Here is a 14,183-nt window from a genome sequence, read left to right as displayed (position 1 = left end):
GACAATAGATTCACTCCCATTGCTGGAAAGCTTGTCTCCATGGATACAGCATGTAGGTGGTAGAGCGTTAGATAGAAAGAGAGAGGAGGGGACCGATGAGGGACGAATATCTCAGTGAAGAGACACCAGAGGTCGTAGGTTAATTTTCACTATTTAATCCCAGGGTGTCTAACCTTGGCCTTCTATCTTTTGTTGTGCTATGGTTCCAGGAATTCTCTAGATGCTTAAAGAGGACGTTGGGGGATTTGAGACCAAACTACTTGAAAATGCAAAGGTTAGATGATCCTGAACTCTCTGTGTTTCCCTCTTAAGATTATTTAAAGTGAACTTTCTCCAAAACAAAAAAATAAAGGTATTTGCTATTCATAGTCAGCTAGTGGTGTCATGTGAGCTTGGGGTTTGTCTCATTGGCTTGTAATATGTTACTTGGAGGACCTGCAATTCAAAATCTATAATGATCATCCATTAATGAAGCAAACTAGAATTCTCAAATTTAAACCATCATTACAAGATGAATTTATGAAAGCAACAGAATATATGGAAAATAATAATTAACCGCTGAAATGAACAGACAAACAAAACATAACGTTTAAAAATATTTAACATAACAAATTTTGTTGAGTACTGTTTATACTGTTTAAAATATTAGATTAACCTAAAATAAAATAAATTATCTCAAAACTGGAAAATCTGAAGCATTATAGATTATGTTCATGTTGAAAACAAACACACTATAACAACCAAAACTCAAAAGCTATTTTCAAACAAAAACAAGCCTAGGATCTGTTTTAAGGCCAAGTTGTAAAACTTTGATTTCAAACTTGCCATCAAATACTAACTTATTGCATATTTATCTCAATTCACTGCTTAGTGAACAAATCCTTTAATAAATTATAAACTAGAGTGGCAAAGTGCTAGAAATGTATACAGTGCAAAATGTAAACATAATAAGATAAATCAATTTTAATTTTACCCGCCTCCCTACTGCGCAATGTTAGTGTTCCTGAAACGTGCGTATATGATCGTAGAGGGGGAGAAGACAGTATATAGTGTTACCATAAGCTATTACAAAATACGTGTTATACAGAAGCTCTTGCTGATATGTATCACAGGTTTTATTGAGACTCTTTATTTGAAGTGGAAACAGAAACAGTATAAGCAGAATAAGACCGCGTGCTGGGTACCTGTGTTAATCATTTTGCTCAGATTTTTTTTTTTTTTAAAAACACATTTACAATATTTCAAAATAACTACATTGTCCCAAATAATCTAGACAGCCCAATTTAAGGCTTCAATCCTAGATTTTTCTTTTGATGTTCCACTTCTTGGCACACCCGAGAATATTTGACATACAGGGCATCGTGAACATGTTATTAAACTTAAGTGAATAAAAAAGTTTAAGTTTAAAAAGGTTTAAAAATAAGGTGCTCCTATCACCAATGGGAGTCACTTATCACATAAAATAATACAGAATACAAACAGAAGTGGGTGGTGAGAGCACTCTATAAAATATTACCCTTTTCCAGTAACATATAGTTGTCTTGTTAACCTAAAAACAAGCATAAAAGTACATAGGGTGATAACATAATAATTCAATAAATCCAATATGACTATTGGAAAAACTCACATGGTCATGAGCCACTTCAAAAAGCTGGCTCAGACTAACAGCATATCAGCATATCAGCACAACGTGAATTCTCTTTGGCTCCAAGCTTGTTCCCTTCTGAGGTCCTTTCTCCTTACTATTTCAATTACTCCGGGATGCAAGGGGTAATGGATAGAAGGAATTTATTGACACACTTAGGGTAGCTGGACATAAAAAGGTTAAAACATACAAGTATAAAAGTCCTCTGGACACAAAAAACTCAACGCGTTTCGGCCGATGGCCTTTCTCAAGAGTTCTGTTCTCATCTTCAGGATCGTTCTTTTAAATGCAGTCTTTTAGCGCTCTTTTTCCTGATTACTTCCTTATTCCGGTTGCCGTTTACAATTTCCGGTCGCATCCTTCCGTGTCCCATAATTATGACGTCACGACGTTCTCTTTGTGCTGACGTCGTGGCGTACGTATTGGGGGCGGGACCTACTGACGTCCGGATTTTGCCCAATTTAAAGATGGAATTTACGAAGTCCAAATCGGGCAACAACATCACATATTAATAAGATAAACATTATAGCCTTCTAAAGTCCCATGCTTAAATGAAAAACTTTAAACTTTCCAGGAAGCTCAATTAAAATATATATTAATATAATAAAGAGAAATAAATAATAATAATACACAGTACATATTAAGGAGAGAATACATATCTGTTTGCTGAGGAAAAAAATAGATATTAGATGTTATTAAACTTATTAAACTTATTACTTATTATTAAAAATAGATATTATTAAACTTGCTTGCACTGTGCAAAATCAACTTAAGCATTTTTTATTTTCATATGGGAGCACTTCAGGATCATTCTGCAATTGGGCAAACCTGAATTGCAATTGGGCTGCCCATGATTGACATACCACATGTGACAGACCATCTCTTCTCACTGGGCAGCAGAATATGAATTCTGTTATTGCCATCAAGAGTCCAAGCTGGATCAGTGGATGAATGGGAAGACACATAAGGGGCAGGTGAAGTTGGAAAGGCACATTGGGGGTGTTGGGAATGGGGAGGGATGGAGGAGAAGAGACACAGAGTACAAGGTGGGTGGAGAAACACATGGAGAACTAGGTTGATTGGAGAGACACATCAGGAGAAGGGGGGAACAGAAGTGTGTTGGGGTATGGTGCAGAGATGCACAACTTGGAGGAAAGAGATACAAGTAAGTGGGAGATGGGGTACAGAGGTACACCTGGATAATGATGATATGAAAGCTTCACAGAAAGTCTTGTAGTAAGTAAATTGGTTGAGATTGGTTGATTATGGCTTTCCTCCCTACACAGAGACAAGAAAATAGGGAATCTAGCATAACTGATGTTGGATTTGGAAATTGACATATAGTCTTAAGGGAGTCTGGCTAAAAGTAGTGGAGATATTACAGGAGGGAGACTTTTGTGAAAGGAGGAGAAACAAAAAATGAAAATGGTAAAGATGAAGAGAGGTTAGAGGAGACGTGTAGAGGAAATTAGATATAGCGTAGACTATTAGAGTTGGAGGGAAAAATAATGGAGACTTTTGGAGACACATAAAAGGAAGGATAATGGAGACAGTCATTGAGGAAGATGATGACAAGATGAGTGAATCTAGAGGTCTGTTAGTATGTGAGTGAATAGAATATATTGGGAATTATATTGGGAGATAGGGGGAAATGGCATCGGAGGGGGGGAGAATAGGGAAAATGGCATAGCAGAAGAGAAGTCAAACAAACAGGGAATTTTACTAAAGAGATAATTTAAAGTAAATTTCAAATTAAAGCACGAATAGCTGAAATGAAAATAAAATCTCCAAGTCAGTCATGCTTTGTATTTGGCTACTTTGGCCTAAATCTTGAAATTCACTTTGAATTCTCATTTGAATTAATCATTCTGTAAATTTTTACAAAATATGACCAACGCACTGCCAAAAAAATAAATAAACAAAAATCAAACATTGCATTCAATTTCCCTGGCTTAATAATGCAATGGATTCATGCCATTGTGCTAAGATTTTATTATGCATTTTTCAAGACGTTGGTTACCCTAACAAGTTTTTGAAATTAGTGATGGCTGAAACCAGACAAGTTTTTCTCAAGCACAGTTTTGGACAAGATGCTAATACCCTCATTGGAAGAGTCTGAGTTGGGATTTTTCCCAGCTGTGGAGATTAATACACAGTGAATGCGTTATACAAGTGTGATTATTACTCTTTATTGTCATTTACGCTTTTTCTGGAGAGTGCATAACAAACTATCAGCATGTGGTAAAGCAGTAGGGAACCAGAAAACAAAAATGTTCCCTTGGCATTATTTGACACTTTATTTCTCTTCTCGCTTCTAATTCTTGATTCTATTTATTTATTTTATTAAAACTTGCCAGCCAAGCTTCATGGAGAAAAAAAAAAAAAAAAAAAAAAAAAAAAAAAAAAGATCTGACATTTCCAATTAGGAAAAGTTGGGATAAATGGGCATCCCACTCTTTCACTAACCCCCTTGCTTAATTTCTATATTACATTTAAATATGACTCCTCAGTTACCTAATGTTGGTACTCAAATCATATATATTTTTTCTAATGAATGCTTTATGACTTTTGTAGGACTGTGTCTACTTTATAGACATCAGCTTGAAAACTTGCCTATGTTCTTTTTATTAATATGTCAGGCTTTTAATATAAGTGTTATATAAAAAAAAATATTCTACATAAAAACCTGATTGATAAGGACAAGATTCCTCTTTCTGTATAAATGCAAATCATATTTTAAAATTGTAAAACATATTAATCCATCTCTTTTTGATAAATATTATACTTTTTCACGTTATTATGGTTGGTTGTCACTTAATAACCTTTCTCTATTCCAAAACAAGGTGCAGTAGAAATTGTCTGTCTCTAAACGCTTGAGAGGCCCTTGATCACACTACTTATTTTAGAACCCTTAGCCCATTTAGGACAACACCCTTTACTGGCATTTTCAATGACAATTGTAAGTTTCTCATTAACCGTGTGACCAATTTGACCACTCTGCCTACTTCGATCCACTTAAAATCATTAGATCATTTTTATTAAAAAGTGTAAAAAAGACATTAAACTTTCCTGAAACATACATTAAGATTTACAAAAGTTTGGAAAATAAGCATCATTGAGTTATAGGTATTTATGAGACATTTATAGCTACATCCCACCCTCTTAAACTTTTGTGAGCACTATGGGAAATGTAGTTTGAAATATTTGGGTTTGCAAGGTGACCCACAACAGCTCCAGAACATTAATTTTAATGCATTGTTCCTGGTAAAATATGTGATGATATTTTCTATTATTATTTTATGTGTGTCTGAAACTTAGTGGAATATATATAACTGTCAAGCAAATGTGCTATAAGAATTGGGTCAATGTTCTGATTGGGGTTGAAATACTTTCTTTCAGTGTTGTCAGACAAAGCTATGTAATTATCCCGTTAAGGCTTTCTAATAATAGGGAAGGTTTGACATGAAAAAGATGGAAAAAAAACCCCAACCATTAAACAGATGAGCAGACTACTTGCTAATTAAAACCAAGAAAGCCATATATTATTATTTATTCTAAAAAGCTTGAGTTAAATAAATGTTTCCACTAAAACGTCAGGAGTATGAATTTGTGGTAAAGAAAGGTTGATGATCTATTGGGACCTTTGAAGAGTTGATATTAGCTGAAGAGACCTGAGAGTAAGGAGGATTACTCTTTTGTGAGCAAAGTCAACTAGTTGGCATTCTTGCACCCAATCAGAACAATGTGTACTGCTATCTTACAAGGACACTTAAGGCACCTTAGACCATCTCATCTTAATGTCCCTTTAGTCCTGCAATCTAAACCATTGCCATTTAATTGATACGGAAATGTTTTTATTGCAGGGCAAACAATTCTAGTGACTGTCTTCCTGGTTGCTTCCACAGCAATGACCCAGTTCGACTCAATAAAGTGACATTTCACATTGAACGTCATCAAATGCTGTTCACAGGAAAGCATTTGATGCAGTACTGTCCAATCAGAAACATTTGATTGGATAAGGGTTGTGCTCACTGCACTATGCTTCTACCGCTCATTTTAAATATGATGGGGAACGTTATAGCGTAAGGAGTACATGCTTATATTCCTAATGCTATACTGTTCCTTTAATTACCAAAATAAATGCTACGGTTTATGCCATACTTCTCATACAACTTTGTGGACCAGAATACTTGATTGCTTTTATTGTTGTTTTGTCAGTACTTACCAGAATTATTTAATCTATTGGATTAAGTTATAGAAACATTTCCTTGTGATATGTAATTTCTGAAGTGAGTTCCTTTAAAGGAAGACTACAGTGTTAGAATTAAATATATTTTATTTCTAAAGTTTGTGTTCCCCTTTTATAATTTTATATTTAGTGCCCTCCATATTATTATAAAATAGTTGTCTCTCTGCAGTTTCCCTTTGCGCCCTCGAGATCATCACTAGTGATAATCTGCTTGGCTAACCCAACGCTTCTCATAGAGAAGTACTGGAGCCCTACCACGCATGCGTGGTGCATGCTTCACCAATAAAATGTTTCTGACAAGTACTTTCCTTTGAGAAACACTCACTACTGAGTAGGGAAAGTGAGTAGGGAAAGTGAGTAGGGAAAGTGTTACTACGGGGATTAGTCAAACTGGAAATTTTCGGTTGATATTGACACTTTTATAAAATAAGAAACAGAAGACAGACAATGTCTAAAAGTAAGGGCTAGCAATATGCTTACCTCCAGAAGTTGTTGTAATACAACTTACATTATCCTCAACGAACAGCTGTGTGAAATAGCACCTTCCTAAATTCTCAACTAATCTACATTGATCTACATTTCATAAAGTGAGTGACCAGAAGAGGGGCGTGAATGTCCATATATCCAAGGGCATAATGGGTTAGATTATTATGAGATCCCTGCTTTAGCACAGGTATGTTTTCCAGTTTCCTTTTCTATGCTATTAAGTATTTTACAGGATTGTGAACTATCTTACTGGAGCTATACATCTCCATTATATTGACACTACTTTCTTAGTATAATATTTTATATTCCATGCACGTAAATAACCATCATGCCAAATAGCAACCTGCCAGTCCTTAAATTGACGGTACCTATATTTTGCTGTGGGAGTGGGGGTTGTAGGATGCAATGCACAAGAAAATGAATGATTAGCCCAGGCAATGTACTGTGTGAACAATCATAGGCAGACGCAGATAAGTGTGATAACAACATCACTCCAAATTAGACCCTTTTACAATCTGTTCCACCCACCTAATAACAGATGTAAAAAGATTGCAATTCTGATTACATCATCGAGGATGGATGTGTGAGAGAGGCGTTTTGAGGAGGGGGTCTGGATATGGTTTTGGCTAACAATAAGTTGTGCCCTCACAGTTTTCTGTAAGTGAAGGAATTCAGCATATCTTCAGAATCATTTAGTGCCAATAACAAATTAATTGTTAGAATGAAGCAAATAATTAGCTCTGCAACAATCAATGGATATGGACTAAATAATTATGCAAGGTGTTTACATTATAGCCTAGGGACACCTCCAGCAGCCACTTCTTAGATGGCTACTAGAGGTGCTTCCTGTGGCAGTGTTACACACTGTGCAGCACTGACTTTCAGTGTCTCCAACCTCTGCGTGGAGATCCTGAACTTTCCACATAGATATGCATTGATTCAATGCATCTCTATGAGGAGATGCTTATTCACCATGGTGGCATTTGGCTCTGCCCCCCAGCCCACCTCCTTGGCTGAGATAATCCGGATTGACAATCTTAGCCAATCCAATGCTTTTCTATTGGAAAGCATTGTGATTGGCTGAGATCATGACTTCTGATGATGTCAGCCATGAAGGCGGATCAGAGGCAGAGCCAGCACCAGCAGACTGGAATAAAGGTCAGATTTTTACTATATTTAGGAGGGGAGAAGGGAGGGAGGGGCATGGGGCTAGATTTTAACATTATAGGGTCAGGAATACATGTTTGTGCTTCTGGCCTTATAGTGTTCCTTTAATAAAAAAGGGCAAAATTCAGAAACGACATCACGAAAAAGTGAGGAACTATGTGAACATGATTGATCTATGATTTTTGTTGTTCAATAGTTTTCCCAGTTGCCAACTTACTTTGTGCCAACTGTTTTACCCAAACCTACCTCTGTCTATTTTTCAGTTGAACTCATAGCCAGTAAGTTCAGTTGAATGTACCACAGACAATAGAACAAGTTCAAAAGTCAGAGAAACAGGTTTTATTACTAACAGTGTCATCTCAATGTTTTATTGTTTGCATTCGGTCAAATTAGAACCATAATGGTGGCCATCTGCACTTAGCATTTAAAGGACACTCAAAGCATTAAGCATTTATTAAGTATGTTAATATGTGTGTGTTAGGTTCCAGTTAGTTACATTTTATAGGTTTTTTAATTCACTTTTATTTGATTTTTTTTTATATATTATTTGATTTTCTTTATTTTCTATTCCTCCCTCCCAACCTGCAGCATTTCCAATTCGTTCCCTCAGATACTACAGCTTTATATATACAAAATCAGAGTAAGAAACAAAGGTTTATGGTAGTTTTAGCTCAGTCCTTACACTGTAGAATATTGACATCTAAACTACAACTCCCAGAAACCCCTACTACGCCCATAAAGATTGCTGTGCAGAAATTTATGGGATAAAGACAACAGGTTTTGGAAACATCATGATTACCTGAGATACTTCAGAAAGCTCACTACAGAAGCTGCAAATCGTGGATATTTCCAGAAAATGTAGGTACTTAAATAGGAATGGGGCAGCTCCAACCTAGAATGAACCTGTAAATCACATCTAGGCCACTATGCAGAGCAAAACAAATGGACTATTGACTAATGTTTCTGCAGAAATCAATTGTGTGAATAAAACACAAGATAAAACAAAGATAACACAAAGACTTATTCCTTAGATAAAACTGTACAAGTTGTAACGTATTAGCAATCAATAAATTACAATGCAAGGAATTAAGAGAATTGCTCTATGGTCTCATTTGACTTTTGTTTGAATCTATTACTATACACAATAGAAAGTTTGTGTCGAATCAGTAACATCAATACGCTTTGTATTTATTAATTGTCTCACTGCACAATGAACTGACATTACCCGGATCAGAGCAAAAATGAGACCAGGCAGTTTTATAACAGGTTGAAAGCAGATGCAAATCTTATCATTGGAAATTACACTATTGTATTATTATATAAATGAAATATTATTTGCATTTTTTGATGTATGAAATTACCCTATACTGCAGAGCAGTTACAGGTCAAGGCAAAACGTAACCACGTAGTTATTGATTGTACTTTAAGTTGTATCAAATTGAAATTGGAATCACCAAATTCAGACTTAGAGGGACACTCCAGGCAACAAAACAACTTAATCTACATTGAGGTGGTCTTGGTGCAGTGTCCCTGTCCCGATAGTCCTGCGATATAAATCATTGCAGTTTTAGAGAAATTGCAATCATTACATTGTCAATCATACAGCCACTAGAGACACTTCCTAGTGGCGAGGAGACTTTTGATTGCCTAAATGATTCTGAATGACGTCAGAGGAGGTGGAGTGTAACAAGGGTGAGTGTAAAAAAGGGTTTTTGAACCCTTGCAGTGCTGGGGTTTAAGAGGGGCAAGGGACTGTGGGCCAGAGGGAACTATAGTGTAAGGAATACAAATTTATATTCCTTACACTACATAATCTCTTTAATGAAGCATAGCTGAATTTATCTCATAAGCAGTGCATTATGGTTGTAGAATGGATTTCTGGGAGTTGTAGTTCATTTACTGGCTTTCTACTATCTAACAGACAAACTCTGGCCCTCAAGATGGTTATAGATTTAATTTGAAGAATCATTGGAGTTGCAGTTCAGCGACATCTAGGGGGCCAGAGTTTGGAGAGCCCTGCTGTAGAAGCCTGGAAGAATAGATTAGGACAAATACAGCAATATTTTTGTAGCAAAAAGTAAAATACCAATTCTCCAGTGTTTGAAGGAAGCTCAATAAATAAAACACATTTACGTTAGACGTATAGCGAAAGTTAACCTTGACGGATAGAAATTAGCAGTACAGTTGAATATCTGCACAATCTACCTTGCATATAAAAATAAAAAATTAGAATTCAGCAAGAGACTGAGTATTTAGGTTATGGAAGAATTTGTGGGCATGACAGACCTAGATATGGAGTCCTGTGAGATTCCAGACAGAGTCACTTAAAAATTCCGTTTGAGATACAAGTTAATTAGGACTTTAAACATTGTAAATTAATTCTCTGCTATCATGGGAAAAGGAGAATGACAATCCTTACTGTCTCTCTCTCTCTCTCTCTCTCTCTCTCAATTTCTCTCCTCATTTAGTGCTGGCATTGGCATTGGTTTCTATGGAAATAGTGAAACAAATGATGGCGTTTACCAAGTGACCTATTCCCTCATGAATGCAAACCACACATTGACCTCCATTGACCTCTTGGTAAGTGCTGTTAAAGAATGCTATGCAAGATTCTATGAACCTGTATTGAAAGAATGAAAGCATTTGATAGTGAAATCTTTTCTTTATGACCTTTCCTGATATCTGGGCCAAATTTCCCACAGGTTTTAGCTAGAATACTGTATAGGCATATGCTGTTCTACCATACTGACTTACCAGGATAGTAGTAAAATATATAACATGTTACTGGAAGACACTCAGAGGGTTTTAGATCTTCTGGGAACCTAGTATCCTTAACCCCTTAAGGACACATGACATGTGTGACATGTCATGATTCCCTTTTATTCCAGAAGTTTGGTCCTTAAGGGGTTAATACACATGCCTAGGATATCTCTACTGAAGAGGCTTTCAAGGAGGGAAAAATATATCAATTCAAGGAACACCATAGAGTCAAAAACACAAGCTCCCAAGTCCCACCTTGCCCCCCTTAAATAAGTAGAAATCTTACCTTTATGCCAGCATCGCGCCGGTCCGCCAGCACTGGCCCCACCCCAAATTCCGCCTCCTTGGCTGAGATCATCAGAAATTATGATTTCAGCCATTCCAATGCTTTCCCACAGGAAAGCATTTCCAATGCTTTCCAAGAGGAAAGCATTGGGAGGCTATTGTGCATGCGCAGCAAAATGCTGCCCAGCGCCAATCAGCATCTTGCCATAGAGATGCATTGACTCAATGCATCTGTAGGGGGAAAGTTCAGCACCTCCATACAGAGTGTGGAGATGCTGAATGTAAATGCTGAACGTTGTGCAACACTGACCAAGGTAGCACCTCTAGTGGCCGTCTGAGTGACTGCCACTGGAAGTGTCCCTAGGGAGTAATGTAAACACTGCCTTTTCTGTGAAAAGACAGTGTTTAGAGCAAAACATCTACAGGGACTGACTAAACTCACTAAAGCAGTTACATTGGGCTGTAGTTAGTCAGGGGTTTATAGTGTCCCTTTAACTTTAACTATGAACAGACTCATAACTATTCCGCTCACTTATGTTTAGATTCAAAATCATTTTCTCACTCTCTACCATATTCTGCCTATACCCTGTACACAAATTCACTTTATCTTTTTATGGGGCATGAGAAGGGAAGTTCCCCTGATATTTATTTATTTATCGCAAAAATTTGAAAATGCAAAAACACCAGCCCTTGTTTACCACCACTACAAAAAACATCTAGAAAAAAGGGCCAAACTCGAGCTGAAACTTCTGCTTGTTTATTACAATGTAATTCCTTCAGAATCAGTGTTAGGCAAATGTCTTATTATTGTGACAGTCCTGATATGATATTATCTGTTTACTCATAATGTTCGATAGGTAGTATGCCACTCAAGTGCTTCACATACCCTTGTCCTTCTCTGCGAAAATGGGTGAGATGTACTAAAGTGGCAGAGGAGTGAACCCTATACATTTGCTATTGTCATGAACAGAAGCACTTTTTGTCTGAGGCACATTCAAATAATTGAAAATCATTTGGTAGATATTATGGAAAATCAGTGGCTAAATTATAATGGTAATTAGATAACATTTTTTTTTATGCATCATCTATTAATCTTTCTCTGACATGATACAGATGGGTTATGATTAAAATCCTATCCAAAGCATCCATATTGGCTCTAAAACTAGCTCATAAAGCTCAAGGATCATTCAGTTGGGAATTCATGAACGTTCTTTGAGCCATATTCCTAAAATAACAAATGGCCACTTGCTGCATAAGAAGCAAGTGAGCAAATAGTGCTCTATAGTGACACGGGATGGCCAAAATTAATTAATTTGTGGTCCATTGAGCAGAGTGTGGAGATAAATATGATAATGGAGGTATAAATGACCCTGTCCTAAATACGGAGCATCGTGCTCTCTCCAGCATCTTGCAGAGAATGGCCAGTGAGTGTAATGAGATTCCATAATGGAAAATTGCTGCCCTGTAGTGTGTAATAATACAATTCTTTAAAATGTGTATTGATTCATTTGTTGATTTCCTAGCTGCAACATTTATGAATCTACGTACAGCCTGCAATGGTGATGGTCAATAAATGTTTTTTTTTTGGGTGCCACCTGCTGTTTAGAAGTGATATTGCAGATGTTAGCTATAATACACTGATAAGCCACATTAAAACCACTGACAGGTGCAATGAATAAGATTGGTTATATTGTTACAATGGCACCTGTAAAGGGGTGCGATATATTAGGCAGCAAGTGAACAGTGATTTCTTGAATTGCATATGTTGAAAGCAGGAAAAATGGAGAAGTGAAAAGGTCTGAGTAAATATGACAAGTGACAAATATTGATGGTTACTAGAGTTGAGCGGACACCTGGATGTTCGGGTCCGGCGGGTTCGGCCAAACTTCGGAAAAAAGTCAGGGTTCAGGATTGAACTTGACCCCGAACTCGACCCCAAACTCGAACCCCATTGGCGGTGGGGGCCATAAATAAAGATGGGGGGACCTAATGTCCTGAGCAGTGGGTGAGGGCCATAAATAAAAAATTTGGGGGGCCTACTGTCCTCCCCCCCTGGCCCTTATCCCTGTGCGGCGGGTGGGGGCCCTAAATAACAATAAGGGGGAGACCTACTGTTCTCCCCCCCGACCCCCACCCCTGAGCGGCCGGTGAGGGAGCCCTAAATGAAAATTTAACCCCCCTCCCCCCCCAAAAATAGACTTACCATTTGATGTCTTCTTTCTTCTAAACTCTTCTTTTTTCAGGCCAAAAATGCCAAATAAAAATCCATAATAACCGACACACTTTAAAATATAAATAAAAAAATAAATTTTCACCCATGGAGGGCTCCGCGCAGACTGAGCTCTGCAGGGCGGGGAAAGGCTTATAAAGCCTTGCCCTGCCCTGCAATTACGCTCAGAGCACTCTGATTCGTGGGTTTAAGCCAATCAGAGTGCTCTGACAGGTAAATGAAGAGACTGACACAGAGCACTCTTATTGGTGGATTTCAAGCTAACCATCAGAGTGCTCTGTGTCATGGGAAAATCCCAAAGAACCAATCAGAGTGCTCTGAGCTTAATTGCAGGGCGGGGCAAGGCTTTATAAGCCTTGCCCCGCCCTGCAGAGCTCAGTCTGCGCGGAGTCCTCCATGGGTGAAAATGGATTATTATTTTTTGCGTTCTTTTTTTTTTTTTTTTTTTAAAGTGCGTCGGTTATTATGGATTTTTATTTTGCTTTTTTGGGGCTGAAAAAAGAAGAGTTAAGAGGAAAGAAGACATCAAATGGTAAGTGTAACGGATCACCTGGCACCCCGACTGGGTACCTCCGTTGAAGGAGGCTCCTAGCGCTTCCTGAGGGCTCCAAGCACTCTAGCAGACACCACAACCACCGCAGACCCCACGAACTGCTGCAGCTTGGTTGTGGTCTTGCTGTCCCCTACCCAACCTGGACCTACGACAAGGTTTCAGGTTCCAGTGGGTGAACCTCTCCTCCAAGAGATTGAAGCAGGAACAAGCTATTTAAATAGCTTAGTAGTGATTAGCTAAGGGAGTATGCAGTGCATAGCAATCCCTTGTAGTGATATATCAATTCCCCCAATAAGAGACTCTAGATTGAGGGTGAAGAAGAACTCTGTTTTACTTGGTACCAAAGGGCCTTCTTTTCTGCATGTTTAACACATGCAGGACCGCCCACAGGGGTTTTCAGAACAACCAATAAAAACATTACAACACATACAATAAAGTAAACCACTCCCAGCAGAAATCGTCCCCTCTGCCTGTGATACAATTATCTCAAGGCAATAGACTAACTTAATTAGCACAGGCAGAAAATATACAGTTTTGCACAATATTCATAACTTTAAAAGTATACATCACATTAACATAAACATACATTTTCAGAATCAGTATACTCCAAATACAAACATACATCAACATCATACAAATTGGTCCAGTGGTTCAAAAGTTAGGTCGAAAGTCCTTTGTGACCACTGAAGCATGGCTTTCCAGCCAAAACCAGTTCCACAGAGTCCTCTATCCTGGAGATAATTGGCTTAACTGGGTGTGGTAAGCCAACTATCTCCAGGTACAGAAAATGTCTCTATTCACAAAAAAA

At 37.7% G+C, this 14,183-nt stretch overlaps 1 protein-coding gene across 2 annotated transcripts in view; it reads left to right on the top strand.

Moving 5' to 3' along the window:
- The window catches only part of TTYH1 (tweety family member 1), a 134,297-nt gene that overhangs the window by 71,734 nt on the left and 48,380 nt on the right, over positions 1–14,183 (top strand). For both annotated transcript variants that reach the window (XM_063437190.1, XM_063437191.1), the window contains exon 3: positions 10,016–10,127. In XM_063437190.1, coding sequence (XP_063293260.1) covers positions 10,016–10,127 — 112 coding nt within the window. The remainder of the gene's footprint in view (positions 1–10,015; positions 10,128–14,183) is intronic.

This window comes from Pelobates fuscus, chromosome 11 (genome assembly GCF_036172605.1).
Source record: "Pelobates fuscus isolate aPelFus1 chromosome 11, aPelFus1.pri, whole genome shotgun sequence".
Lineage (NCBI taxonomy): Eukaryota > Metazoa > Chordata > Amphibia > Anura > Pelobatidae > Pelobates > Pelobates fuscus.
Note: the sequence above shows the minus strand (reverse complement) of the source record. Positions and strands in the feature narration are given on the sequence as shown.